This window comes from Equus caballus, chromosome 13 (assembly GCF_041296265.1).
Source record: "Equus caballus isolate H_3958 breed thoroughbred chromosome 13, TB-T2T, whole genome shotgun sequence".
In the NCBI taxonomy this organism is placed as follows: Eukaryota; Metazoa; Chordata; class Mammalia; order Perissodactyla; family Equidae; genus Equus; species Equus caballus.
Window position 1 is genome coordinate 50,100,650 of NC_091696.1, and position 24,024 is coordinate 50,124,673.

The 24,024-nt window shown below is 53.6% G+C and overlaps 1 protein-coding gene across 4 annotated transcripts in view; it reads left to right on the plus strand.

The window, feature by feature from the left end:
• TFAP4 (transcription factor AP-4) overlaps window positions 1–13,237 on the plus strand; it is a 50,398-nt gene extending 37,161 nt beyond the window's left edge. For 2 of the 4 annotated variants that reach the window (XM_070232324.1, XM_070232323.1), the window contains 6 exons: window positions 8,914–9,079; window positions 9,188–9,286; window positions 9,703–9,873; window positions 10,479–10,619; window positions 11,224–11,379; window positions 12,234–13,237. In XM_070232324.1, the coding sequence (XP_070088425.1) occupies window positions 9,005–9,079; window positions 9,188–9,286; window positions 9,703–9,873; window positions 10,479–10,619; window positions 11,224–11,379; window positions 12,234–12,428 (837 nt within the window). In that variant the 5' untranslated portion in view covers window positions 8,914–9,004 and the 3' untranslated portion in view covers window positions 12,429–13,237. Of the gene's footprint in view, window positions 1–545; window positions 1,907–2,479; window positions 2,672–8,913; window positions 9,080–9,187; window positions 9,287–9,702; window positions 9,874–10,478; window positions 10,620–11,223; window positions 11,380–12,233 lie in introns of those variants that run through there. The other 2 variants (XM_001499442.7, XM_070232325.1) reach the window with 2 other exon arrangements.
• The last annotated feature ends 10,787 nt before the right edge of the window (window positions 13,238–24,024 follow it).

Consider the following 24,024-nt stretch of genomic DNA (forward strand, 5'->3'; position numbering starts at 1 on the left):
CCAGGCTCCCTCAGGGCAGTTCTGTAGAAGAAAGAGCATTCATTCTCCCAGCTTTCATTCATTCATTCAGGATCTGTAGACATTGCTCAGTGTACATAGTTCTGTGGCCCTCTATCATATGTTGTCTCCCAGATGTCGTCATTTCCTCGCCACATTCCCTGTCCCCACAACGAAGCCTCCCAGTGACTGTTATATTAAGCGGTCTGGGGTCTGTACTTAGGGAAACTGCCCAGCAGGTTGCTTTAAGGATTGGAAAACATGCATGCAAAACTACTTGGCATCTACAAGGTGCTTGCAATATCTAACAACATTTCCTAATAATAACAGTAATCCTTGTTGTTAGTGTTTCAATTAGGAGGCGCGATTTGGGAGGAACCTCGAAGGCGGATGAGATTGGGAAAGGCGGTGGGCAGGAGGGAGGACATTCCAAGGCAGGCGTGGTCTTCCTGAGACAGGGGCCAACCCTCCAGGAGCCAGGGGAGGGGACGACGGAAGCTCGCCGCCACCGCGTCCCTTCCTCCCGCCCTCCCGCGCCCCAGGCAATCACCCCTAGTAGAGAGCGCACCCTGGCGGAGGAGCAAGTCCCGCACTGGCTTCGCCATGAATGAGCAGTTGCAGCCTTCCGCCTGCTCCGGCTACGCTGGGGCAGGCCTCCCGCCGTCGAGTCTCCCCGCGGACGGGGCAAGTGGTGGGGAGGATAGAAGGGAAGCCGGTAGCAGCCACCAGACCTCCTGGCCGCGCTGGCAGCCTGCCCCCGTGGCCGCTGCCGTCCTGGCCCGCCTCCACCGTTCCCTCCCCGCCGGGGCCCCCTCTTCCTAGGGCAGCTCCAGGATCCGAGGCGCCCGGCGCTCCCCTCTTTGCCCTCCCCTCCCCGGCTCTGGGATTCCCAGGCTCCGGAGCCCGGGCCGGGCGGCCAGCGGCGGGCAGCTGGGCAGGGAGGGAGAGAGGGAGGAGGCTGGCTGGCCTCCGAAGTCGGCCCCAAGTTACATGTGGGAAGCGGTGGCTGTGACGCAAGTTTCCAGGGGGCCCTGGGCTCGGAGGGAGCGCGCCAGAGCGGCTCCTCTCCGTGCAGTTGAAATAGTGAAAAAGAAAAAGCCCCGAGCAGCACCCCAGGCCGCCTTTGCCGCCACCGGCGCCACACGCCGGGCCCAGCTGCGCATCCCCCGCCCCCGCGGGCCGCCGAGCGCGCAGACCCTGCACCACCGGGCAGTCCCCGCTGGACCCCGGGCGCACGGGTTGGGCTCCCTCTCGGTGGCTGGCCTTTTTTTTTTTGCAACGCTTGCCAACCTGTCAGCTGATGGACCTCATCACCCATAGTGGCGCATGTAGCTCGGCCGCAGCTCGCTCCATTCACGCCGCGCCCCCCCAGCCGGCCCGCGGCCCCCAGCTCCCTGAGCCGCGGGGGAGGCCCGCAGACCTCGGCTGCCACCGGCCCCCAGGGGTCCGCGCCCCTCACGCCCCGGCCTCGCGCCGCCCTGGGGGCGCTGCAAATAGTCCTTTGTTTACATGCAATTCCTTACTCCGCGGAAGGAGGCCGGGGGAGTGCTGAGTTTTCACCAGCTGTTTCCCGCCTTGAAACAGACATCTGATCAGCTGCAAACACACACACACATACACACGCCCGGGGAGGCAGGCCGGAGAGACCTCCCTCCCGCCCCTCCCGCCCGCCTCCCTCCCCTCGCCGCCGCCGCCGCCAGCATCTGGGACCGGCCGATTCTGCACCTCCGTCCGGCGCTGCCCTTTGATTCGGATTTCCATCTTGCATTCTCCGGCGGACCGCGGGACCCGGCTCGTGCAGAGGAGGGGGGCCGATCGCTATGGAGTATTTTATGGTGCCCACTCAGAAGGTGCCCTCTTTGCAACATTTCAGGAAAACAGAGAAAGAAGTGATAGGAGGGCTCTGTAGGTGTGTACTCCTCCTCCCCCCCAACCCCTTCCCACGATTGCAGCCCCCGGCCAGCCAGCTCGGGCGGGCGCGTGTGTGCGCACGCATGGCCCGCGCCGCCGACCCCGCTCGCCTTTCTTAGCCTCCGGGGCGGCTGCAGCCCCGCTCGCCGGGCTCCCGCCGCCTGGGGACCCTCCTCCCTCGGACCGTGGGGGCCCCGAGTGGCCCCGGTCACTTTTGTCCGCTGCAGGCGGGCGAGTCGCGACGTTTGTAAATTGCAAACAGACCCACGTGGTTCTGCAGCAGTCCCGGCCATGCTTGGTGCTGGTGGCTTTCCCCCCCGCGCTTCCTCCTCCCCCCTCCCGCGGCGGCTTCCTTCCTCTCCCTCCTTCCTCGCTCTCTCTGGGCTCTCTCCTCCAAGGGAGCCTGGGGGGCCTGGGGCGCGCGTGGGGCCGGGGCGCGGGCGGTTACAATGCAGCCACGCCGCGGCTCCGGGTGCGGGGGGGGGCGGGGAGCCGGGTGGTGTGCGTGTTTGCAGGGAGCGGGGCTGCAGGGGGGTCGCGGGGCGTGCTCGCGTGGGGTGCGGGGGTGGGCGGGACCCGAGGGGCCGGCGCTGCCGGCCGGGGGCGCCGCGGACCTGGGCACGTTGGCGGCGGCTCTCTCGCTCGCTGCCCGCGCCTGGGCGCTGTTTACTAGCGAGGCCTGGACGTGACTCTGCAGCCCTCTTGGAGTAGGCGGACCTCGGCGCGTCGCCTCGCGGGAGCTGTAGTTCTGCGCGCCCCGCGGGTGCGGCATTGTGGGAGTTGTAGGCGCGCCTGGGCCACGCTTTCCCCGCACAAAGCTCGGTCCCCGCGAGCTGGATGGGCGAGGCAGGCCGGGTTGGGGGGCTTTTGGGGGAGGGGGCGCCAGAGGCAGCCCCTAGCTTCACGAGACCGCTGTCCGTCACACGTGGGTCTCCGCTGCAAACTTTCTCATTCCACGCCCCTCCCCCCAGCCATAAACGGAAAGCGTCCGGTGTTCCAGCCGGGTGGGTGGGTGGTCCAAGGTCCGCAGCCCTCCGCAGGAGCCGCTTTCTACGTGTGGCCCGGGTTGCTCCAGATACACTCTTTACCAAAGGGTGACGGGTTCGTGTGCCACCTGCACCCGAATCACCCTGGGCACTTGTTAAAATGCACATGCCCGCAACTCCGATCCCTAGGAGAAGGGCCTGGGCATCTGCATATTGAACACAGTCCGCGGATGGGGGTGCTGCGTGGGAGGGGTTCGTGAGGGGTTCTTCTGCGTGCCCAAGTTTGGAACCTGCGGCCCCTTTTCTGCCGCGCTGCTCTAGGAGCGAAATGGCTCCCCAGGGCTGGGGCCACGTGCTCCGCTGCCCCGGGCAGGCAGGGCGGCGATTGAGGGAGGAGGAGCCCTGGGCGGGGTGGCCCAGGCTGGTGGACACTAGGGGGTGCGGAAAGCAGGTTTGAGGAAGGTGGCTGCACACGTGGATACACACACCCCGCCCTAGAGCTCCCCACCTTAACTACTCTCCAGGTCAGGGTGGACGGGCCAGGGTAGTGAGCAGCCAGCCGGGCTCCCCTGAGTGCTGGCCCTTCCAGAAGGTCCACCTGGAGGCTTTAGCTGTAATAGGTTAGAAAAAAAAAAAAAGTGGAGCTCTTAATATGTTCTAGGGACTCATTTTGCTAGATTTTTTTTCACTGAATGGTCACGATCTTCCTCTGAGTTAACTGGCTGTATGATTCCTCTGTAGGATGAGGACACAGGCTTGGGAAGCGGACAGCTACAGCAAGTGGTGGGGCTGGCACTTGAACCCTGAGCCTCTGTTCTTACAGGAGCTGCTGGTTGCTCAGGGGAGGGCTGGGCAGTGAGGGGTGGGGTGAGCTGCTCCAGGTGCTAAAGAGAACATTCCAGGCCTGAGCCTGGGCAGGCTTGGCACCCTGGGGCCCTCTGGCCACCAGGCTTGGGCCTTGGCTCAGTCCTCTCTGGGCCCCCTAGGGCTCTGGCTTCACTCTGTCTCTGTCCCAAACCCCTCTTCGGAGGAGTCCAGCTGTTCCCCAGGGGCCAAACCCTCCAGGGTTGGGCATGAGGATGTGCTCAGCCTGCCTGGCTACGGGACAGTGGTCAGCCTGTGCACTGGGTATAGACTTGGGGCCTCTGGATTTGTTTTCTCAGAAGGGGGCTGCCGCCTGAGGTGGGAGACCTGTTGGGGATCAAGTGTTGTGGGTTGGGAGGGACCTTCTGGCTCGATGGACTTGCTTCTCAGGCTGGCTGACTTTGTTCCATCCCTTAGTGACTAGCAGGACTCCCTGCCTCTCTCCTCCATCTCCCAGACCTACCAGAGGGGGCCGTGCTGTACAGCGGGCACCCGTGCAAGCTCTGTGGTTTTGGACCTGTCGCCTAACTGCTCTCAGCCCTTGTCAGATGGAGCACCTGGGAAGTGTGGCTGTGTGTATTGGAAAGTGCCTGGCAGCTGTTAAAATGGCACTCAAAACTCTTAGAAGCATGGTGGTCTTAAAGAGTTTACCTACTGCCCGTGGTTGAGGGAAGGAGGCCAGCTCCCCTCAGAGGAGTTAGAGGACAATTAGGAGCCTTGGAGGGTGTGTCGAGTCCCTGATCCCGATTTACGAGGCACCTACTTTGTGCTGGGACCGAAGATACCACAATGAACCAGAACTGGCCTCTGTCCTAAGAGCTCGAAGTCTCGGTGCTCAAGGGTTTTGTCAGCCCTTTGAGAGAGATCCCTGGTTTCTCCTGGAGTTCTGGGTACACAGACTCTGGACAAACAAGGCAGCCTGTTTTCCTCAGTCTCTCGCTCTGTTTCTCCTCCATCTCTTAAACTTCACCACCACCCTATGAAGCCAGGCAGTATACCCCCATTTTACAGATGGGGAAACTGAGGCTCCAAGAGATGAAGTGGCTAAGCTTAGGGTTCCACTGCTAATAAGCAGGGCTGGAGTTTGCACTTGAACCCAGTACGGGGCTCCCTCTGAGAGGCTGGAGAAGCCGTGGGGAGGGGGTGTTTCTGATGGGACTAGCCTGGATGTGGTGTGTTCTGGGACGGAGGGCAGGGGTGGCAGGCTGGTTGGAGTGTGAGGGGGCAAGGGCCCCAGGCTGCTTCAGTGCCTGCTGCGAGGGAAGGATGAGTGCCTTGGGCCTCTTGGTGAGGGTGATCTTCCTCCCTCTTGTCCTCCTTTTGGGGTATGGGAGAAATCCCGTGTGGGCTTTCCTACCTCTGACTGTGTGATGTTGTCTCACCGGTGGGTGAGTGACTTCAGGGCAGTGTGAGATGAGAGTTCTCCCTGGCCAATTTGAGGCTAACTTGGGCAAGGGATGTAGGGATGGGGGATACCCAGGGCCCTTGGGCTGGGCGGGAGGGACAGGTTCAGGTCAGGATCTAGACTGGAAGAGCGTGCTCCCTCCTCCTGAGCTTCTGGGTGGGATGCCAGCATTATTCCTAGGGGCTTGTCTGGGGGTACTCTGGTAGTAGACTGGCAGCTCTGGTCTTGGCACCTGAGGCTGAACAGGTACCCAAACTGTTCATTCGCCAATGGGTGCCCAGCCCCAGGAGACTGGCTGTCAGAGGGCAGTCAGGGAGGGAAAGATGCAAGAGACACTTGGTGTCAGTGGACCTGGCCGCCTTCCCTGCTCACCTGGAGCGTCAGAAGTTGATGTGGACGGGGTGGAGGACCTTACAATACTGTAAATCATGTTTACTTCTGCAAAACTCAGAAGGAAATGTAAGAAACTTTCAGACATTTGCAGAAAAGTCCATTTTATCAAGTACAGTATCAGCTGGAAATTCTAATTAGCTTTCCTATTTTATAGGAGCCTCTGGTTGGTCAGCAATCAGAACGCCTGGTTGGCCATGATTCCACCAGTGAGAATCCCTGGCTAGGCAACATTCCACCAATCAGAACCCCTGGTCAGTCCGCATTCTATTAAAGAAACTCAGCTGGTACTTCCAGGGCTATTTAAGTGACTTATAGTTGAGGGTCTTGGTGGCAGCCTGAGTCCTCATGAGGAATCATAGCTTTGGGGTGAAGTCTGTTTTCTGGGACTTAAGTCTGCATGAAGTTAACTAGCAGCTGGTTCCTGAACCAGGAGGCTGGGCTGATGGACATGGAGGTAAAGGGGACAGGATGGAACATTTGGAAAAGGCAGGAGGGGCAGGCCCCTGCTCTCCGCTTGGGCACCAGGACTCTCCCTTCTGGGGTCTCCTTCAGGCTGGGGTCTCCTTTGGTCTCCCCAGCTCATAGGCATCCTGGAGAGAAGTGAGGGGCTGAACGTCAGCTCTCCAGGGCTCAGGTTTCATGGACAGAAGAGCTGGCTGGTTGGGGGGTGTGCCCTGAGCTCTGGCTTTGGTGGGGGAGTTGCTTGGAGGCAGTGGGGGCTGGGAAGGGCAGGAGGTGCCTTGCAATTGCACCCTGCTCTGCCCGTCTGTCACGGTGTGACTTGGGCAAGTCACTTCCCTTCTGGGCTTCGTCCCACCGTTGGTCAGGAAGGGAAGCGTGTTGCCTCCTGAGGCCACACACAAAGGCTCTGGTAAGCGGTGGGTGGTGTGCATGAGCCATCAGTAGAGGGCACCAGCAGTAGGGGACAGCGGAGAGCTTGAATTCTGGGGTCTGTAGGCGCCTTCTGTGCCCCCGTCTGGCTGCCTGACCTTGGGCATGTCACTTCCCCTCCCAGGACCCTGGAGTCCTCACTGTAACACAGCCACCATGCTGGGTTTCAGACAGGGAGGAATGTAAAAGCATTAGTAACACGATGGCAATGCATACATGTGCTTGGTCCTTCCTGTAGGGGTAACTGTCACCTGTCTGTTGGGACAATGCAGAGCCCACTCTGCTCTGTGGCCCAAGACCTCTTGGGGTAGGCGCAGGGCTCTAGGATCAGAGTTCAGGTCCCAGCCCCCTCACTTGCTGTAGCTGTTTCCTTGCCAAGCCTCTGTCCTCATCTCACAGGAATCAGGAGGCCACATAACCCAGACGAAGACTGTGACAATTCAATGAGAAAATCCCAGCACAGCGAGTCCTGAGCATGTTCTGACTTTTTTTTTTCACTTATTATTCTGTTGCTAGGCCCTCCAGGTGGGCCTTCTGGAAGGGCCAGCACTCAGGGTGGCCCAAGGGTGGAAGTGGTTCCTTTTTGACCCTTTACCACTGGTCAGCTCTGGCCTTTGGGTATCACAAGGAGGGACTCAGGGACTGGGTGAGTGGAGGTTTTTCCCTGAATCTCTCCTGAGGGGGACGGGGATGCTCCCAGACAGATCTCCATCACCTGGTGGCTTGGCGTCCTGTGCACATCCCTCCCCATCTCTTCTTTGATCCCCCCACTGCAGAGGTCTGGAGGGTGCTGCCAGGCCCGGGAGCCTGGGCTCCGTTCTGAGCCCTCCCCACAAAGGGCAGGCAAGCGGCCGCATATCAGGTCTCTGACCGCCATCGTCTCTTTTCTCAGTCCAGCTACCCGTCACCCCCACTATAGGGCAGAGAAACTAGAACTGAGGTCCTCTGGCCCAGAAGTGGGAAAGCCAGATGCCCCACTGTCTGACCCTAAAACCATGTCCTTCCCGCTCTAAGCCCTTAGTCTCATCTATAAAGTAGGAGTTGTGGGCACCCTTTCCTGCGCTGACATTCCAAGGTCCTGCAAGGGACCTGCACTCTGGGGGCAAGGGCCAGCAGCCCTTGGTGGGGGTGGGAGGTAGAGGAGAGGGCTTGTTTGTCGACCCCCAGCAGTGGCTGATGTGGAGCCTCCTCCCAGCCCACCCCCAGGTGACCACCCTCTCTGTCGGGAGAAGAGGCTGAGGCCCAGGAAGGAAAGGACAAGTTCAGGGTCCCGCAGGGAGCTGAGGTGGGAGAGATGGAGTGGGCCTATGATGGGGGGGAGGCAAGACTGTCTCCAGCTGTTGCAGATGTGTCCCCTCCTGGGTTTGCGAGCAAACTCCTTCCCACCTGGGGATGGGTATGGGGGCCTGGCTACCTCCTTAAGCCCAGGCTCCCCCATCAATGGGACAAGGCTGCCCAGAGTCCTTTCCCCATTCGCCACCCAGGTCACCCCGTGAGGGCCCCTCAGAAGGAAGCCAGGGCTGTGGCTTTGGGTGGGGCTGGTGGCCTCTTCTGGGAGCCCAGCATCTGGAAGCCATCAGGCCAGGGGCGGGGGCAGTTGCAGGAGAGGGCTGGGAAGGGGGGCATGCCTCCTCCAGGCCACACACAGGCCCACCCCTCGGGAGTAGTGGCGTTGGGCCTACAGGCCCCGCTGCTGTCTCTACCTCCCGCCAACGCCTCTTGGCCCTCGGCCTCGCCCCCTTCCGCTGGCTGCCTTCTCTCTCACCCCACTCGCTGCCGCTCTTCCAAGATGCAGTCACATAATATGCAATAACATTGCTCACTGCATGCTGGCAGCTTCACCTCCCTGGCACAGGGTGGGCCTGCCTCCTGGGGTGGGTGGGCTTGGAGGAGAACTGTCCCCAGGGGTAGTTGGCCTGGTGTCCCCTTCCAGGAGTGAATGGTACCTGTCTTGTCTTTGAAGTCTTAGCGCAGCGTGCCTGGGGACGGCTGGGGGCTTGCCTAGGAGTTTGTGGCTAGAGATGTGGCTGTGAGGATGGGAAGGGAGGAGGAACATCTTCCTCAGTTCTTACGCCTGTGACGCTGAAGGAGGGGTCCAGATACATAGCAGGGAGCTCAGAAGTGTCCCAGGAGCAGGTGTCTCCGATTAGCATCTGGGCCCATCTGCATCAGAATCACAGGAACTCTCGTTAGCCATGCCGGTTTCTGGGCCCCACCTAAATCTGCTGGCCTGACACTGGGGCCAGGGCCTGGAGTCTGCATGCTTATTCTGACACGTAGGCATCCCAGAGCAGGATCCTCCATTACCTCCTGATCTGTGGGCCTCAGACAGATTTGGTATCTTTTGCAGCAGGAGGGATGCAAGTTACACTCGGGGCCCTCTGGAGACGAACTGTAAAGACGGGCCCATCTGGGGCAGGGCACGGTGGGGGCCTAGCCTGAGCATGTCTCTGTCTTCCCTGGCAGCCTTGCCAACATTCCACTGACGCCTGAGACTCAGAGGGACCAGGAGCGGCGGATTCGGCGGGAGATCGCCAACAGCAACGAGCGGAGACGCATGCAGAGCATCAACGCGGGCTTCCAGTCCCTGAAGACCCTCATCCCCCACACAGACGGAGAGAAGCTCAGCAAGGTGGGTGAGGGCTTCCTGGGGGAGGTGGTGGGCTCAAGTGAGGAGAAGGAAGTGAGCTTCGGCAAACACTGCCAGCCAGGGCCCCTGACTTGTCCCTCCTGCCCTCAGGCAGCCATCCTCCAGCAGACAGCTGAGTACATCTTCTCCCTGGAGCAGGAGAAGACCAGGCTCCTGCAGCAGAACACACAGCTCAAGCGCTTTATCCAGGTAGCATGCTGTGGAGGCCTCAGCACCCTGCCCCGCTCCTGGCACCCTCTCCCCGGCATGGGCGTGCCCTGGGTCCAACCACTGGCCTGGGACTCTGATGTGGCTGCAGGTCCCATCTTCCCCACTGACCTGCCTACTTCAGGCACTTGCCTTCCTGCCTGGGCCTCAGTTTACCCATCGGTCACGTGCAGTGAAGTGGGCTCTGGGAGGAACCACATGACTTTTGGAAAGCGAGTCCATTCTGCCTCCCTTTCTGGCCTTTGGCCGTTTGTTGGATTTGCAGATTGGGGCTCCCCGGTGCTGGTGCACCTGGGTTTGACAGCTTTGGGGGCTGCGATGGGGCCCCCTGACTTCCCCGTTATTGGTGGTGGAATAGGGGTGTCAAGGCACACTCACCGACCCCTTGGGGTCCCCAGGAACTGAGTGGCTCGTCCCCCAAGCGGCGGCGGGCAGAAGACAAGGATGAGGGCATTGGCTCACCAGACATCTGGGAGGATGAGAAGGCGGAAGACTTGCGACGGGAGATGATTGAGCTGCGGCAGCAGCTGGACAAGGAGCGCTCGGTGCGCATGATGCTGGAGGAGCAGGTGAGGTGGGCGGGATGGGGCAGGGGCGTTCCTGTCCATCTCTCTTCCTTTCCTCCTGTCCCTGCTTCTTTTGAGCAGTTATTTACAGGAGCACCTGAAAACTTTGTGCCAGGCCTAGGAGTGGGGGGTCCACCTGGGGCTGTGTGCATAGGGGTAGGGGAGATTAGTCAAAGGATCTCACATTGTAAAAATGCAGCTGTGATCAAGGCCCTGCGCCAGCGGTGGGCATCAGGAGGGGGATTTGGCCTGGGTCCAGAGTGGCCGCCCCATGGCTTCTCTGTGGAAGTGACTTGAGCCGAGTTTGGGAGGCCAAGTCTCACAGTTAACCAGGCAGAGGGAACACCAAGGGCAAAGAAAGGCCTGGAGGCAGTAGTGAGCACAGCCCGAGGGAGGCCAGGGCGGGAGAGATGAGTCATGGCGGGCCTGGCGGCTATGGTCGGACTTTGGGCTCTACCCCAGGTCTCTACCCCGAGGGTGCCGGCGCATGCTAGGGTTTGCAGCAGGAGTGAATGGCCTGCTTTGTGAAGGATAGAGCGTGGGGAGGGAGGGGGAGGAGCTAGGGTGTGGTCTGGGCCCTGCCCCTGAGCCTGCTGCTCCGCCCCCAGGTGCGCTCGCTGGAGGCCCACATGTACCCGGAAAAGCTCAAGGTGATCGCACAGCAGGTGCAGCTGCAGCAGCAGCAGGAGCAGGTGCGGCTGCTGCACCAGGAGAAGCTGGAGCGGGAACAGCAGCACCTGCGGACCCAGGTGAGCAGGTGGTACCCGGGAGGGACTCTCAGAGTCAGCCTCGGTGCCTCCGGGCGTCCAGCAGGGCAGGCCCAGGGTCTAACTCTTATTAAGGCAGACATTCGTGGTTCCCAGGTGTCTTGCATACTTTATTACAATGAATCCTTATAGCAGCCTTCTCAGGCCTGAGCTGTGATGACTCGTTTACTGATGAGGAAATTGAGGCACAGAAAGGTTAAATAACTTGCCCAAGATCCTTAGCGATTTGAACCCTGGCTGTCTAAATTCAGAGTCTAAACTGCTGACCACCACTGTATTTATTAGATGCTGAAGTGCTTGCTTGGCACTGGGGAGTGAAGGGGCTGCGGGATCTCGGATGGCTGGAAGCCCCTCACTAGGCCCCCTTTTCTTTGTTTCTTAAAATAAGATAGCTCGGGGTGGTGGCGGGGGGGGGGGGGGGGTCACAAATTGGCCAGCTCCCTATGAGGGAAGGAGGTCAGTGGGCTGGGGTGGTTGGCAGAGGGAGATGGTTTGGGAAGGCTGGCCCATCCTCTCCGTGATGGACGGAAGGGAAGGAGCAGCTCCCAGAACCTCTGGAGGAAGACTGAGGGCCTCTGCCTCGCAGCTCCTGCCCACTCCGGCCCCCACCCACCACCCCACGGTGATCGTGCCGGCGCCGCCACCCCCTCCCTCCCACCACATCAACGTCGTCACCATGGGCCCCTCCTCGGTCATCAACTCTGTCTCCACGTCCCGGCAAAACCTGGACACCATCGTGCAGGTACCTGGCTCGGGGAGGGGGCAGCAGGGTCATCCTCTGGGAACAGCTCCTTTGGAGGAGATTAGAAAGTGGGGGGCTGCAGGGAACTGAGATGGGGTTCGAGCGTCGCGGGGGCAAGGTCTGGAAGCCGGATGGGTCTCCTTCCCTGCATCTGTATCTCGGGTGGAAGGTGGCTCTGTGGAGAAGGGGAGGGGCAGAGGGAAGACCCCGTTCCTTTCCTCCACATGGGGTTCACTGAGGAGGTCCTTTGCTCTCAGAGCCCACTGCTTTCAGAGTCCCTGCATCCAGCTCTTGGGTTGGCCCACAACTTGCTCTTGCCTCCATCTCCTAGGACCTGGGATGGGGGTAGAGGTGGCCGTGGCTGGGAGGGTGACAGTTAAGCCCATACAGAGGAAGAAGAAAGATGATCCACTGTATGGGTCAAGCCCAAAGTCACTGCTGTGCCCAGCCTTGTGAGGGACCCTTTGGGAGACCCAGGGACGTCACAAATAAAGAAATAAACAACTAAACCAAAAAAGCCCAAACAGAAAAAAAGCTCGTCAACCCCTGGAACTTTCCTTGCACATAAAACCAGCAAAGTGAATAATAAAGTTAAAAACAAAGACGTTCCACGAGGGAACAGGCGGACTTTGAAAGACACCTGTGACTTCCACGCAGCCCTGCCCTGTCACCTCTGGAGGGGTTTGCAGCTCAGCAGAGGGGTTCCTAAACTTTGCTTCCCCTGGCTGCCCCCAGCGGTTGGGAGCTTTGCCAGGCTTACTTCTGGACCTTTCTGGGGGGGTTGTGTAGGGGTGGGGGATGGCCAGTGGGTTCCCGCGTGCCCCCGGCCATCCTCACTGCAGCCTGACCTGCAGGCGATCCAGCACATCGAGGGCACCCAGGAAAGGCAGGAGCAGGAGGAGGAGCAGCGGCGAGCGGTCATCGTGAAGCCGGTGCGCAGCTGCCCCGAGGCGCACGCCTCGGACACCGCCTCTGACTCGGAGGCATCGGACAGCGACGCCATGGACCAGAGCCGGGAGGAGCCGGCGGGGAGCGGGGGGCTTCCCTGACCACCCCCAGCCCTCCTCTCCCTTCTGGGGGCTGGAGGGGGCCAGGGCAGCAACAGGGAGAAACGCGGGCGCACGAGTGAGGAATTTTTACAAAATTACGACGTCATTTGGGTCTCTTTTATGACCTCTTTTTCAATACTGTAAATCGACCTTTGAGCGAAGCCACCCAACCCGAAGTCCCCGGGGTGGGGTGGCAGAGGCGCGTGGGAGCCACCGGGACACCTGGGGCTGGGCCTCGGCCGGGGCGTGGGGAGCTGACACTGGGGTGCCTGGCCTCTCTCGGACAAAAAGCATTTTTTCATTTAAACGTGTTTTTAAGAACAGGGAAAATCAAGAAAACCCCAAGTATTTTTGCCCTCCCCGGAGCCAGCCCTACGACCGTCAGTTTTTAACTCTCCTCCCCCTCCTCTTTTTGGGTTTCTTCTTTCTCCTTTAAGCACTTACCTGGGTGGGGGTCTGGTTGGGTTGGGGGTCCGAGGGTCTACGTTGCTTCTCGGTTGGGATTTGCTGCTGCCCTTCCCCCCTCCCCACCCGTCTCAGCACTAGGATTCGCCACTCTCCACCACCACCCAGCCCCCACCTCTCCCTCTGGGTGTCCCATCTTCAACCCCCAAAATGTCTTCGTCTCTCTCTCTTTGTTTTGTTTGTTGTTGGTTTTTTTTTTTGGATTTGTTTTTTGTTTTACAATTTTGAGGTCTTTGTGTTCAAGGAGAAGCTATTATATTTTGTTAAGAAAGCGAGGCGAAAAAAACCAAGAGGCCACGGTGCCTTTATAAAGAAACAAAATAAAGTTTGTACTTTGTTTTTTAGATTCCGTGTCTCCTGGGTGTGAGTTGTCCTGAGGGGATGGGGAAAGCTTCCTGGGGTAGAGGAGCGGGTGCTGTTTGGGCCCACTCGCTGGGACTGGATGCGGGCAAGCACTGTTCCCCCAATTTTTGTGTGATGTTGTGATGAAAAATCGGGGTTCTCAGATTTCTTGGGATCACTCTGGGTATTCTGCAAAGATGGGAGATGGTGTTGGGGGTGGGACAAGCAGCTCTCAACTCCTCCTTGGCGGGAGGCGAGGAGAGAACAAACAACCAAGCCCCAGGTTCCTATAACATAGGATGGTCAGGATCCCTAGGTTTTGCCATGACCGGAGACCGATGTACAACGAGTCCCTCTCCGCCTGCTTTTCCTCATACTCACACTGTGACAGGTACGGGAGGCCAGAGGCCAGAGTGGAAGAAGAGCCGATTCATGTCACACCCCACCATGAATGCCTCCAGACATGAACTTGAATGGAAAGGCAGGCAGGAGCTTGCATTTTTTGTTTTTTTAGGACTTTTTATATTATTTTTAAAGGTGAAATTCACAGAACAAAATTAACCATTTTAAAGGGAATAATTCAGTGGCATTTAGTACATTCACAATGTTGTGCAATCATCATTTCTATCTAGTTCCAAAACATTTCCATCACTCCAAAACGAACCCCTTACTGTTAATCAATCTGTCTTCATTACTCCCTCCTCCCAGCCCCCAGCAACTACCAATCTGCTTTCCGTTTTTAGTATTTTAAAAAATTACGGTGTAATTTACATTTAGTAAAATTCACACTTAGTTTTTGGTTGTGTGAATTTTGACAAATGCATACAGTTGTATAACCACCACCACAGTCAAGACATCCATTAATTCCCTCTTGTCCCAAGTTCCCCATGTCCCTTTATGATCCACCTGGCAACCACCAATCTATTCTCTATTCCTATAGTCTTGCCTTTTCCAAAATGTCATATAAATGGAATCATAACAATATTTAGCCCTTTGAGTCTGGCTTCTTTAATTTAGCATTATAACTAATTTTCTCTCCTTTTGAGTGTATCTAGTTAAATTTCTGCGCCTCTGAGGCGTGGGGCTTAGAATCCCGGGGGGGGGTGGTGGGTTGAGGGGTACGCCCCTTCCCAAGTCCCCCAAAGCGACCCCTTTGGGTCAGGTGCGAGGCGTGCCCGACGGGTTCCATGCAGCTCCTAAGAGGATCAACAGAGGGCGCGCTGGGCTCAGGACGCCCAGCCCCTGAAAGGGCGCAGGCTCCGCCTCCTTCCGGTGCCCGCGGGACTGCTCAGTTCCTATAGGCCAGCGGTGGGGCCTGGGGGCGGGGCCAGGGAAATCCCCCCCCTCCCCAGCCTTGCGGGGGCGCGTTACTAGACCGTAGGTCGTCTCGCCAGCAGACGGCGGAAGTCAGGGGCGCGGCCGCGGCCCTACCCCTTCCCGGACTCGCCCCGCCCCCCCTCGGCGCGCATGCTCCTTGGCGCCTCAGGCCGTCTCTCGCGCGCGCTCCCGCAAGCACGCCCGTCCGGCCCCGCCCCGGCCCGGTCCCGGCTCCGCGCCAGGCGCCCGCGCGTTCTCACTCACGCGCACGCAAACGCCGCAGACGTCCGGCTCCCACGTGCCCTCCGCGCGGAGGCGCTCGCCGACTTGCTCCTGTGGCGGGTCGCTGAGGCCGCACACTGCGGGGCCCGGGCGTGGGGCTCGCGCGGTCACGGGAGAGGCCGGCGCGACGCGCACGTGACGTGGGACGGTCCAGAGGCCGCAGTAAAAGGGGAGCAGGTGACATTAGTTTTAGCACATTTGCCTTTAACCCGCGGTGTCCGCAGCATTGTCCTTTCAGCACAGGTGATGAATGTGCTGAAGTACGCATGACATACGTCGTTCTCGCCTTCCCGCGAGTCTGGGAAGCCGCTGGGCATCCTGCCCTGGTCACGCCTCCGCCAGGCCAAAGGGACCACGCTGGGTGGTCAGAAAGGGCAGTGACCTGCGGGCAGTGCAGACCCTGGCCTGGGAGGAGGAAGAAGTGGAGAAGCTGTGGAACCGGGGACGCGGAGGACTTCCAAGTCATGCGAAGGAGCTTGGACTTTATTTTTTATGAAGGGGATGAAAGTAGGAGACACATGATTAACTCAGCTTCAACAAAACTTGTTTTATTTTATTTTTCAATTTTATCTGGGTTTTTTCTTTTCTTTCTTTTTTTTTTGAGGAAGATTAGCTCTGAGCTAACATCTGCTGCCAAGCCTCCTCTTTTTGCTGAGGAAGGCTGGCCCTGAGCTAACATCTGTGCCCATCTTCCTCTACTTTCTATGTGGGACGCCTACCACAGCATGGCATGCCAAGTGGTGCCATGTCCGCAACCGGGATCCGAACCAGCGAACACCAGGCCGCTGAATCGGAATGTGCGCACTTAACCACTGCGCCACCGCGTTGGCCCCTCTTTTATTTTTTTATTGCAGTAACATGGGTTTATAACATTATATAAATTTTGGGTGTACATCATTATACTTCGATTTTTGTGTAGATTACATCATGTTCACTACCCGGAGACTAGTTACAATCTATCACCGTACCCATGTACCTAATCGCCCCTTTTACCCTCCTTCCTCCCCTCTGGTAACCACCAATCCAATCTCTGTCTCTATGTGTGTGTGTTTTTTTTTGCTGAGGAAGATTGTCCCTGAGCTAACATCTGTGCCCATCCTCCTCTATTTTGTGTGTGGGGGACTCTGCCCCAGCAGGGCTTGATGAGTAGTGTGTAGGTTGGCACCCAGATCTGAACCTGTGAACCCAGGCTGCTGAAGTAGAGCATGCGAACTTAATCACTATGCCACCAGGCCTGACCCTGTTTGTTGTTTTTGTCTTCTATTTATGAGTGAGATCATAAGGTATTTGACTTTCTCCCTCTGACTTATTTCACTTAACATAATACCCCCAAGGTCCATCCATATTGTCAAAAATGGCCGGATTTCATCATTTTCTATGGCCAAATAGTATTCCATTGTGTGTATATACCACATCTGCTTTATCCAATCATCCCTTGATGGGCACCTAGGTCGCTTCCAAGTCTTGGCTATTGTGAATAATGCTGCAGTGAACATAGGGGTGCATATATCTTTGCACATTCGTGTTGTCATGTTCTTTGGATAAATACCCAGCAGTGGAATAGCTGGATCATGTGGTCGTTCTATTCTTAATTTTGGGGGGAATCTCCATACTGTTTTCCATAGTGGCTGCACCAGTTTGCACTCTCACCAGGAGTGTATGAGGGTTCCCTTTCCTCCACATCCTCTCCAACACTTATTATTTCCTGTCTTGTTAATTATAGCCATTCTGACAGGTGTGAGGTGATATCTCATTGCAGTTTTGATTTGCATTTGCCTGATAATTAGTGATGTTGAACATCTTTTCATATGCCTGTTGGCCATCTGTATATCTTCTTTGGAGAAATGTCTGTTCAGATCCTTTTCCCATTTTTTTTTTATTGGATTGTTAGTTGTTTTGTTGTTGAGATGTATGAGTTCTTTATATATTTTCGATGTTAACCCCTTATCAGATATATGGTTTGCAAATATCTTCTTCCCATTGTTAGGTTGTGTTTTTAGGTAGTTTGTTGGTGGTTTCCTTTGCTGTGCAGAAGGTTTTTAGTTTGATGTAGTCTCATTTGTTCATTTTTTCTATAGTGTCCCTTGCCCCGTCAGACATGGTACTTGAAAATATGCTGCGAAGACTGATGTCACACAATGTATTGCCTATGTTTTCTTCTAGAAGCTTCATGGTTTCAGGTCTTAGATTCAAGTCTTTAATCCATTTTGAGTTAATTTTTGTGCATGGTGTAAGGTAATGGTCTACTTTCTTTCTTTTTTTTTTTTTGAGGAAGATTAGCCCTGAGCTAACTACTCCCAATCCTCCTCTTTTTTCTGAGGAAGACTAGCCCTGAGCTAACATCCGTGCCCATCTTCCTCTGCTTTCTATGTGGGACACCTACCAGAGCATGGCGTGCTACACGGTGCCATGTCTGCACCTGGGATCCGAACCAGCGAACCCTGGGCTGCCAAGAAGTGGAATGTGCGAATTTAACCGCTGTGCCACCGGGCCGGCCCTACTTTCATTCTTTTGCATGTGGCTGTCTGGTTTTCCCAACACCATTTATTGAAGATTGATTGATTTTTTTCCTTTCTCCATTGTATTTTCTTGGCTCCCTTGTTGAAAATTAGCTGTCCGTAGATGTGTGGGTTTATTTCTGGGCTCTTGATTCTGTTCCATTGATCTGTGTGTCTGTTTTTGTGCCAGTACCATGCTGTTTTGGTTACTATAGCTTTGTAGTGTGTTTTGAAATCAGGGAGTGTGATACCTCCAGCTTTGTTCTTTTTTCTCAGGATCCTTTTGGCTATTCAGGTGGGGTCTTTTGTTGTTCCATATAAATTTTAGGATTCTTTGTTCTATTTCTGTGAAAAATGGCATTGGACCTTTGATAGGGATTGCATTGAATCTGTAGATTGCTTTGGGAAGTACTGACGTTTTAACTATGGTAATCATTCCAATACAAGATCACAGGATATCTTTCCATTTCTTTGTGTCTTCAGTTTCTTTCAACAATATTTTGCAGTTTTCGGTGTACAGGTCTTTCACCTCTTTGGTTAATTTTATTCCTAGGTATTTTATTTTTTTTGTTACAATTGTAAATGGGGTGGTATTTTTTTTTTTAAAGATTTTATTTTTCCTTTTTCTCCCCAAAGCCCCCTGGTACATAGTTGTGCATTTTTAGTTGTGGCTCCTTCCAGCTGTGGCATTTGGGGTGCTGCCCCAGCATGGCCTGACGAGCGGTGTCATGTCCACACCCAGGATCCACACCGATGAAAACCTGGCCCGCTGAAGCGGAACATGTGAACCCAACCACCTGGCCATGGGGCTGGCCCTGGGATTGTATTCTTAATTTCTCTTTCTTCTTCTTCGTTGTTAGTGTATAGAAACACAAGTGATTTTTGTATGTTGGTTTTGTATCCTGCAACTTTACCATATTCCTTTATTATTTCTAAAATTTTTTTGGTGGATTCTTTAGGGCTTTCTCTATATAAAATCATGTCATTTGCAAATAGTGACAGTTTCACCTCTTCCTTTCTGGTTTGGATTTTTAAATTTCTTTTTCTTGCCTGATTGCTCTGGCTAGGACTTCCGATACTATGTTAAATAATAGTGGTGACAGTGGGCATCCTTGTCTGGTTCCTGTTCTTAAAGGGATAACTTTCAGTTTTTCTCCATTGAGAATGATGTTAGCTGTGGGTTTGTTATATATGACCTTTATTATGTTGAGGTACTTTCCTTCTATACCCATTTTATTCAGAGTTTTTATCATAAATGGATGCTGTGTCTTGTCAAATGCTTTCTCTGCATCTACTGAGATGATATGTGATTTTTATTCTTTTTTTGTTATGTGATCATATGTGATTTTGTTAATGTGATCATGCTGATTGATATGTGGATGTTGAAGCAACCCTGCATCCCTGGGATAAATCCCACTTGATCATGATGTATGATCTTTTTAATACTGTAATATTTGACTTGCTAGTATTTTGTTGAGGATTTTTGTGTTGATGTTCATCAGTGATATCAGCCTATAATTTTCTTTTTTTGTGTTGTCCTTGTCTGGTTTTGGTATCAGGGTAATGTTGACCTAGTAGAATGAGTTCGAAAGCTTCCCCTCCTCTTCAACTTTTTGGAAGAGTTTGAGAAAGATAGGTATTAAGCCTTCTTTAAATGTTTGATAGAATTCACCAGGGAAGCCATCTGGTCCTGGACTTTTATTTTTTGGGAGGTTTTTGATTACTGTATCTGTCTCCTTACTGGTTGGTCTATCCAAATTCTCTCTTCTTGATTCAGTTTTGGAAGGTTGTATGATTCTAAGAATTTATCTATTTCTTCTAGATTATCCAATCTGTTGGTGTATAGCTTTTCATAGTATTCTCTTACTATCTTTTGTATTTCTGAGGTGTGTATTGTAATTTCTGCTCTTTCATTTCTGATTTTATTTATTTGAGCCATCTCTCTTTTTTTCTTGGTGAGTCCAGCTAAAGGTTTGCCAATTTTATTTATCTTTTCAAAAAACCAGCTCTTTGTTTCATGGATTTTTTTCTTTCTTCGTTTTTTTTTTTTTTTTTTAGTCTCTATTTCATTTACTTCTGCTCTGATTTTTATTATTTCCTTCCTTCTGATTATTTCCTTCCTACTGATTTTGGGCTTTGTTTGTTCTTCTTTTTCCAGTTCCTTTAGGTGCACTGTTAGATTGTTTGAGATTTTTCTTGTTCATTGTGTTACTATAAGCTTCTCTCTTAAAACTGCCTTTGCTGTATCCCATAAATTTTGGCATGTTGTATTTTCATTTTCAATTGTCTCCAGATTTTTTTTGATTGCTGCTTTGATTTCTTCATTGACCCCTTCATTATTCAGTAGCATTTTGTTTCATCTCCACATATGTGTGGCTTTTCCAATTTTCTTCCTGTAGTTGATTTCTAGTTTCATACTGTTGTGGTCAGAAAAGATGCTTGGTATTATTTCGATCTTCTTGAATTTATTGAGACTCGTTTTGTGGCCTAATATGCGATCTCTCCTGGAGAGTGTTCCGTGTGCATGTGAAAAGAATGTGTATTCTGCAGTTTTTGGATGGAATATTCTGTATATATCTACCAAAGCCATCTAGTGTGTCATTTAAGGCCAATGTTTCCTTTTATTGTTGATCTTCTGATTGACAAAACCTGTTTTAAAAACCTTTTTATTGAAGAAGTATAATATCCACTCAGAAGAGGGCAGTTAGCTGAGTACTTAACTCTGCGAATTTTCACAAGCTGAATATATAGCTTTGTAGCCAGCACCCCACCAAGCCCTTAAGCAGTTTATTTTTAAAAAATTTAAAAACGTTTTGAAATAATTATGGAAATGTACAGGGTGGTCCTATGCACCCTTCACCTAGCCTTCCCCAGTGATGCCATCTTGCTTACTGTCAACTTAAAAAGCAAATTTGCCTGTTTTTTTACCCTCAAAATGAGTTTATTCAGGAATAGCCAAAAGAATTGCAACTTGGATGTGCATGCTGTGGTGAACCATAGGCAAATCTGAAAACAAAGGAGAGGAGCTTCTTTTATAGAGAAAAGGGGAGTAGGAAGGGGCTATTCTAAAGGAAAGTCCATTGGGGGAAAGTAACAATTCAGAGTGGCAATGGCTTCTCATTGGCTGAGCTGTTGCAGGGTTGGGAGGGAAATCTTCCTTCTCTAGTAAAGTCATTCCACTTCCTGTCCAAGATGCAAGCATGTGTCTGTCTCTTCCTGTTGGGTGTAATTGACATGTGTGATTTGACATGTGTGGATTGACATGTGAGAGCTTCTACAGGCCTCCCCGCCTCCAACTTAGTTAATGTTTCTTTTATTTCTACAACAGGGAGGTCCCATGCACCCTTCATCCATCCTCCCCCAGTGCTAACATCTTGCATACCTAAAGTACAATGTGGAAGCAAGGTAATTGCTATTGATCCAGTCCACGGGACTTATTTAGATTTTACTAGTTTTACATGCTTCTGCTTATGCATGAGTATAGACAGTTCTGTATAATTTTGCACCAGCAGTATATGAAAATTGCTCTGCATCCTCACCAGCACTTGATTTTGTCAGAGTATTGTACTGTATTATTTTTGGGTTTTTTAGCCATTCTGGTAGGTGTGCAGTGGAATCTCACCACAGTTTTAATGTCTATCACCCTAGATTAGTTTTGCCAATTTTAGACCTTCATACAAATTATACGTATATATATATATTTTTTGTCTGGCTTCTTTTGTTTAACATAATTCTTTGAGATTCATTTATGTCTACAGTTTTGTTGCTAAGTGTATTCCATTGTATGATTATACCACAGTTTGTTATCCATTCAACTAGCAATGGACATTTAGGTTGTTTCCAACATATGGTTGTTGTGGATATGTTTTAGTAGATGCTGTCCCTCAGAAGGATTGTGCCAATTTCCCCTCCCGCCACCAGTGTGTGAGGTGGTCCGGTGACCATGGAGGAGAAGATACATCCTAAGTGTGTGCCATCAACGCTCTTTGGTAGTTGATTCTTTGGGAGGGGGCTGGGCATTCCTGGTTCCTCCTGGCCTCCCCTCCCCAATTTGAAGGGTCTCATTAGGGGTAAACCTCATAGGAAATGTACTTCTGCTCCGATGTTCTCAAGGGCGGTTACATTATGCCATACCCTCTTTACGAAGATCATCAGAAGAAATTCCTTTCGAGTCTCAGTAGCAGAAATAATTTCGTTTCCCTGGAGCAGTTGGTTTGTTCTTATTTTAAGGACACCGTGAATTGGGCAAGTGACCACGTTGCACACATGTGAGGGACTTACATATGGGGTGCTGTTTGCTTTTGTATTAGCCTTGCGAGTGGCTCCATTTTGGGCGCCCGCCTTTGTGTGTGTTTCTTCTGCTGTTACTTCCAGTTCCTGCTCTTTTGCTGTGCTTTATGAACAACTGGGAACCATCTTTATGCTTTTCTGGCACAGGGTGGGTTATAATAAATAAATAAATGCCCCTTGTGTGGTGATTTGGGGCGTCTTTGGCAGCAGAGTGGTGGCCCCAGCTCTGTGAGGTGTGTGAAGGCCTTGGTTGCGGAAGGGGGGCCTTCCTGTGACCTTGGCCTCCTTAGCGGGTAGTTAACTGGCCTCAGACCAGAATGTAAAGCACGTGCAAATCCTCCAGCCGCCTCTTGGAATTGGCTGCCATCCTTATCCTCAGATTTTTGTTGGCTCTGGCTCCACCGTGTCCCTACCAGAGCCCATCTTACTGTCCCTTCTTTATCCAGCTGCCTCTCTGTGCTTTCTTGGATGCTCCTGGCCCTGTGGCATTTGTCTTTGTCACTCTCTCTCCAGTTCTGCCTGCCCTCCCTTGCCCTACAAGGCCTGGGCTGGGGGTGGGGTTAGTACCATCCCTCTCTGCTTGGTCCCTTCTCTTCTCCTGTCCTGCTGAGTTGCGAGTTTCTTCTGTTGATTGACAAGGGCGTGTGCTGACCAAGAGGAGGGGGTAGGACTGGGGGCAGTGGGGCAGGACTGGCCCTAATCTGGCAGCTGTAGAAAGGAATGAGCTCCCCAAACTGGCTCTCCCCCCACCACGCCCTTGGTATTGAAAAAGGAGCAAAGAGTGACAGCTGCGAAGTTTCCCGAATTAGGGGGCTTAAACCACAGGTTCCCTGAGGCTGAGGCCTGTCTCGGTGGACAGCCTCAGGACTGAATTAAAGAGGAAGTGGGGAAGTGATTCGAGAAGGCCGCAGGTGCCGTACCCATACCAGGCATGAGTTTGTCTCCCTCATGTTGTGTCTCGTCCTGTGGGGGATAAAGAGGATGCTCTGAAAATTCTGGTTGCAAAGAGAATTGACTAAAATCTCCTGTTCCCTTGTAGGGAGAAGGAAGTGTCAATGGGGCTGGATGGGCATTCAGGGTTTGTTGGGGGCTGCTTGTTTGGGGTCAGGGGAGAGGCCGTCTCCTTTCTCCAGGGGACCCTCGTGGTGCATGTCCCTGGCTTTGGGTAGGAAGTTGAGGTGGCAGGTGGGGAGATCTGGAGCACTGTGGCTAGTTCTGGGCCTCACGTTGTATTCAAAACAGCAGAGCTGGTGACAGTGAGCTCCCTGTCACTGGAGTTAGGCAAACAGAGGCTGAATGGATCTGTCAGACTTGTCGTGGAGGGGATTCCTGCACTGGGTAGGAATTTGGGTCCTTCTACAGTTGATGACCTGTAATTGGTAAGATAAATGGGAAGCGCTCTCCATGGGGGTTACTTGCTGTGCTGTGTCAGTGGCGTGTGTAGAACAAATCCAGATGCAGAGCCTGCATTGTCAGGGTTGGACTTGGTTTTCCCAGCCCCTCGAGGAACTGTTTGGGGTATGAATTGATCTAGCAAGTCAGCTGCCAAAGAGGGATTGAACTACAGGACCTGTGTGCCAGGAACTAGAAAATTCTAGGACCCGGTTAAAGGGGCCTTTGGCTTTTCATAGCATCTCCCCACCCTACCCCCACCCTCACCTGCTCTTCATGCTCTCTGATGAATCAGTGAGCTGCGTACTCACAACCGTGTGCTTTCTAGAATGTGTGTTATCATCAGTGAAAAGTGCAAATCTCTGAACCTCTAGCATCTTGTGTGTCCCTCGTGGCAGCTCTGTGGGGTTGGCCACTCTGCAGGGGACCAAGATCCCGAGAGGGGGCCTGGCTTACCCAGGCACGTAGATGTGTGCTCTGAGCGCTGCCCTAGGGGTTTTCTCTTTCAGGGGAGAGGTGGAGGGTCCTTGACAGGAGCATTTCAAGAGTAGCAGGCATCTTAGCGAAGTGGAAAAAAAAGAAGGGGGCGGTGTGAGGAGACCCACTCCCACCCCTGCCCTGAGACCCTCACTGAAGTGGCTGGGACGGGCTGTGGCAAAGGCCCTCCTTTCCTTTGCAGCCCCTGCCCTGGAGTCTGACCCTCCCATGGTTGTCCTTGCTGTTGGAAGCGCCTCCTCCCCAAGGACACCACTTACTGGATAAAGCCCTCATTGATCTTTGGACCCAACCCTTGCAGGGACACTGGACGTGGTCCTGAGACAAGGACAAGGGCCCGGCTGGATGCGGATTGTGAGAGGCATGGGGAATGCTTCCCGAAGAAACTAGCGAGGCCTGGGGTCAAGAGGAACCCATGTGGGGTGGAGTCGGGGCCGCCTCCTCACAGGACGTCTGCCCAGATTCGTACCTAGACTCAGACTTTCTGGGGAAGAAGGGAAGGAAATGGTTTGTGT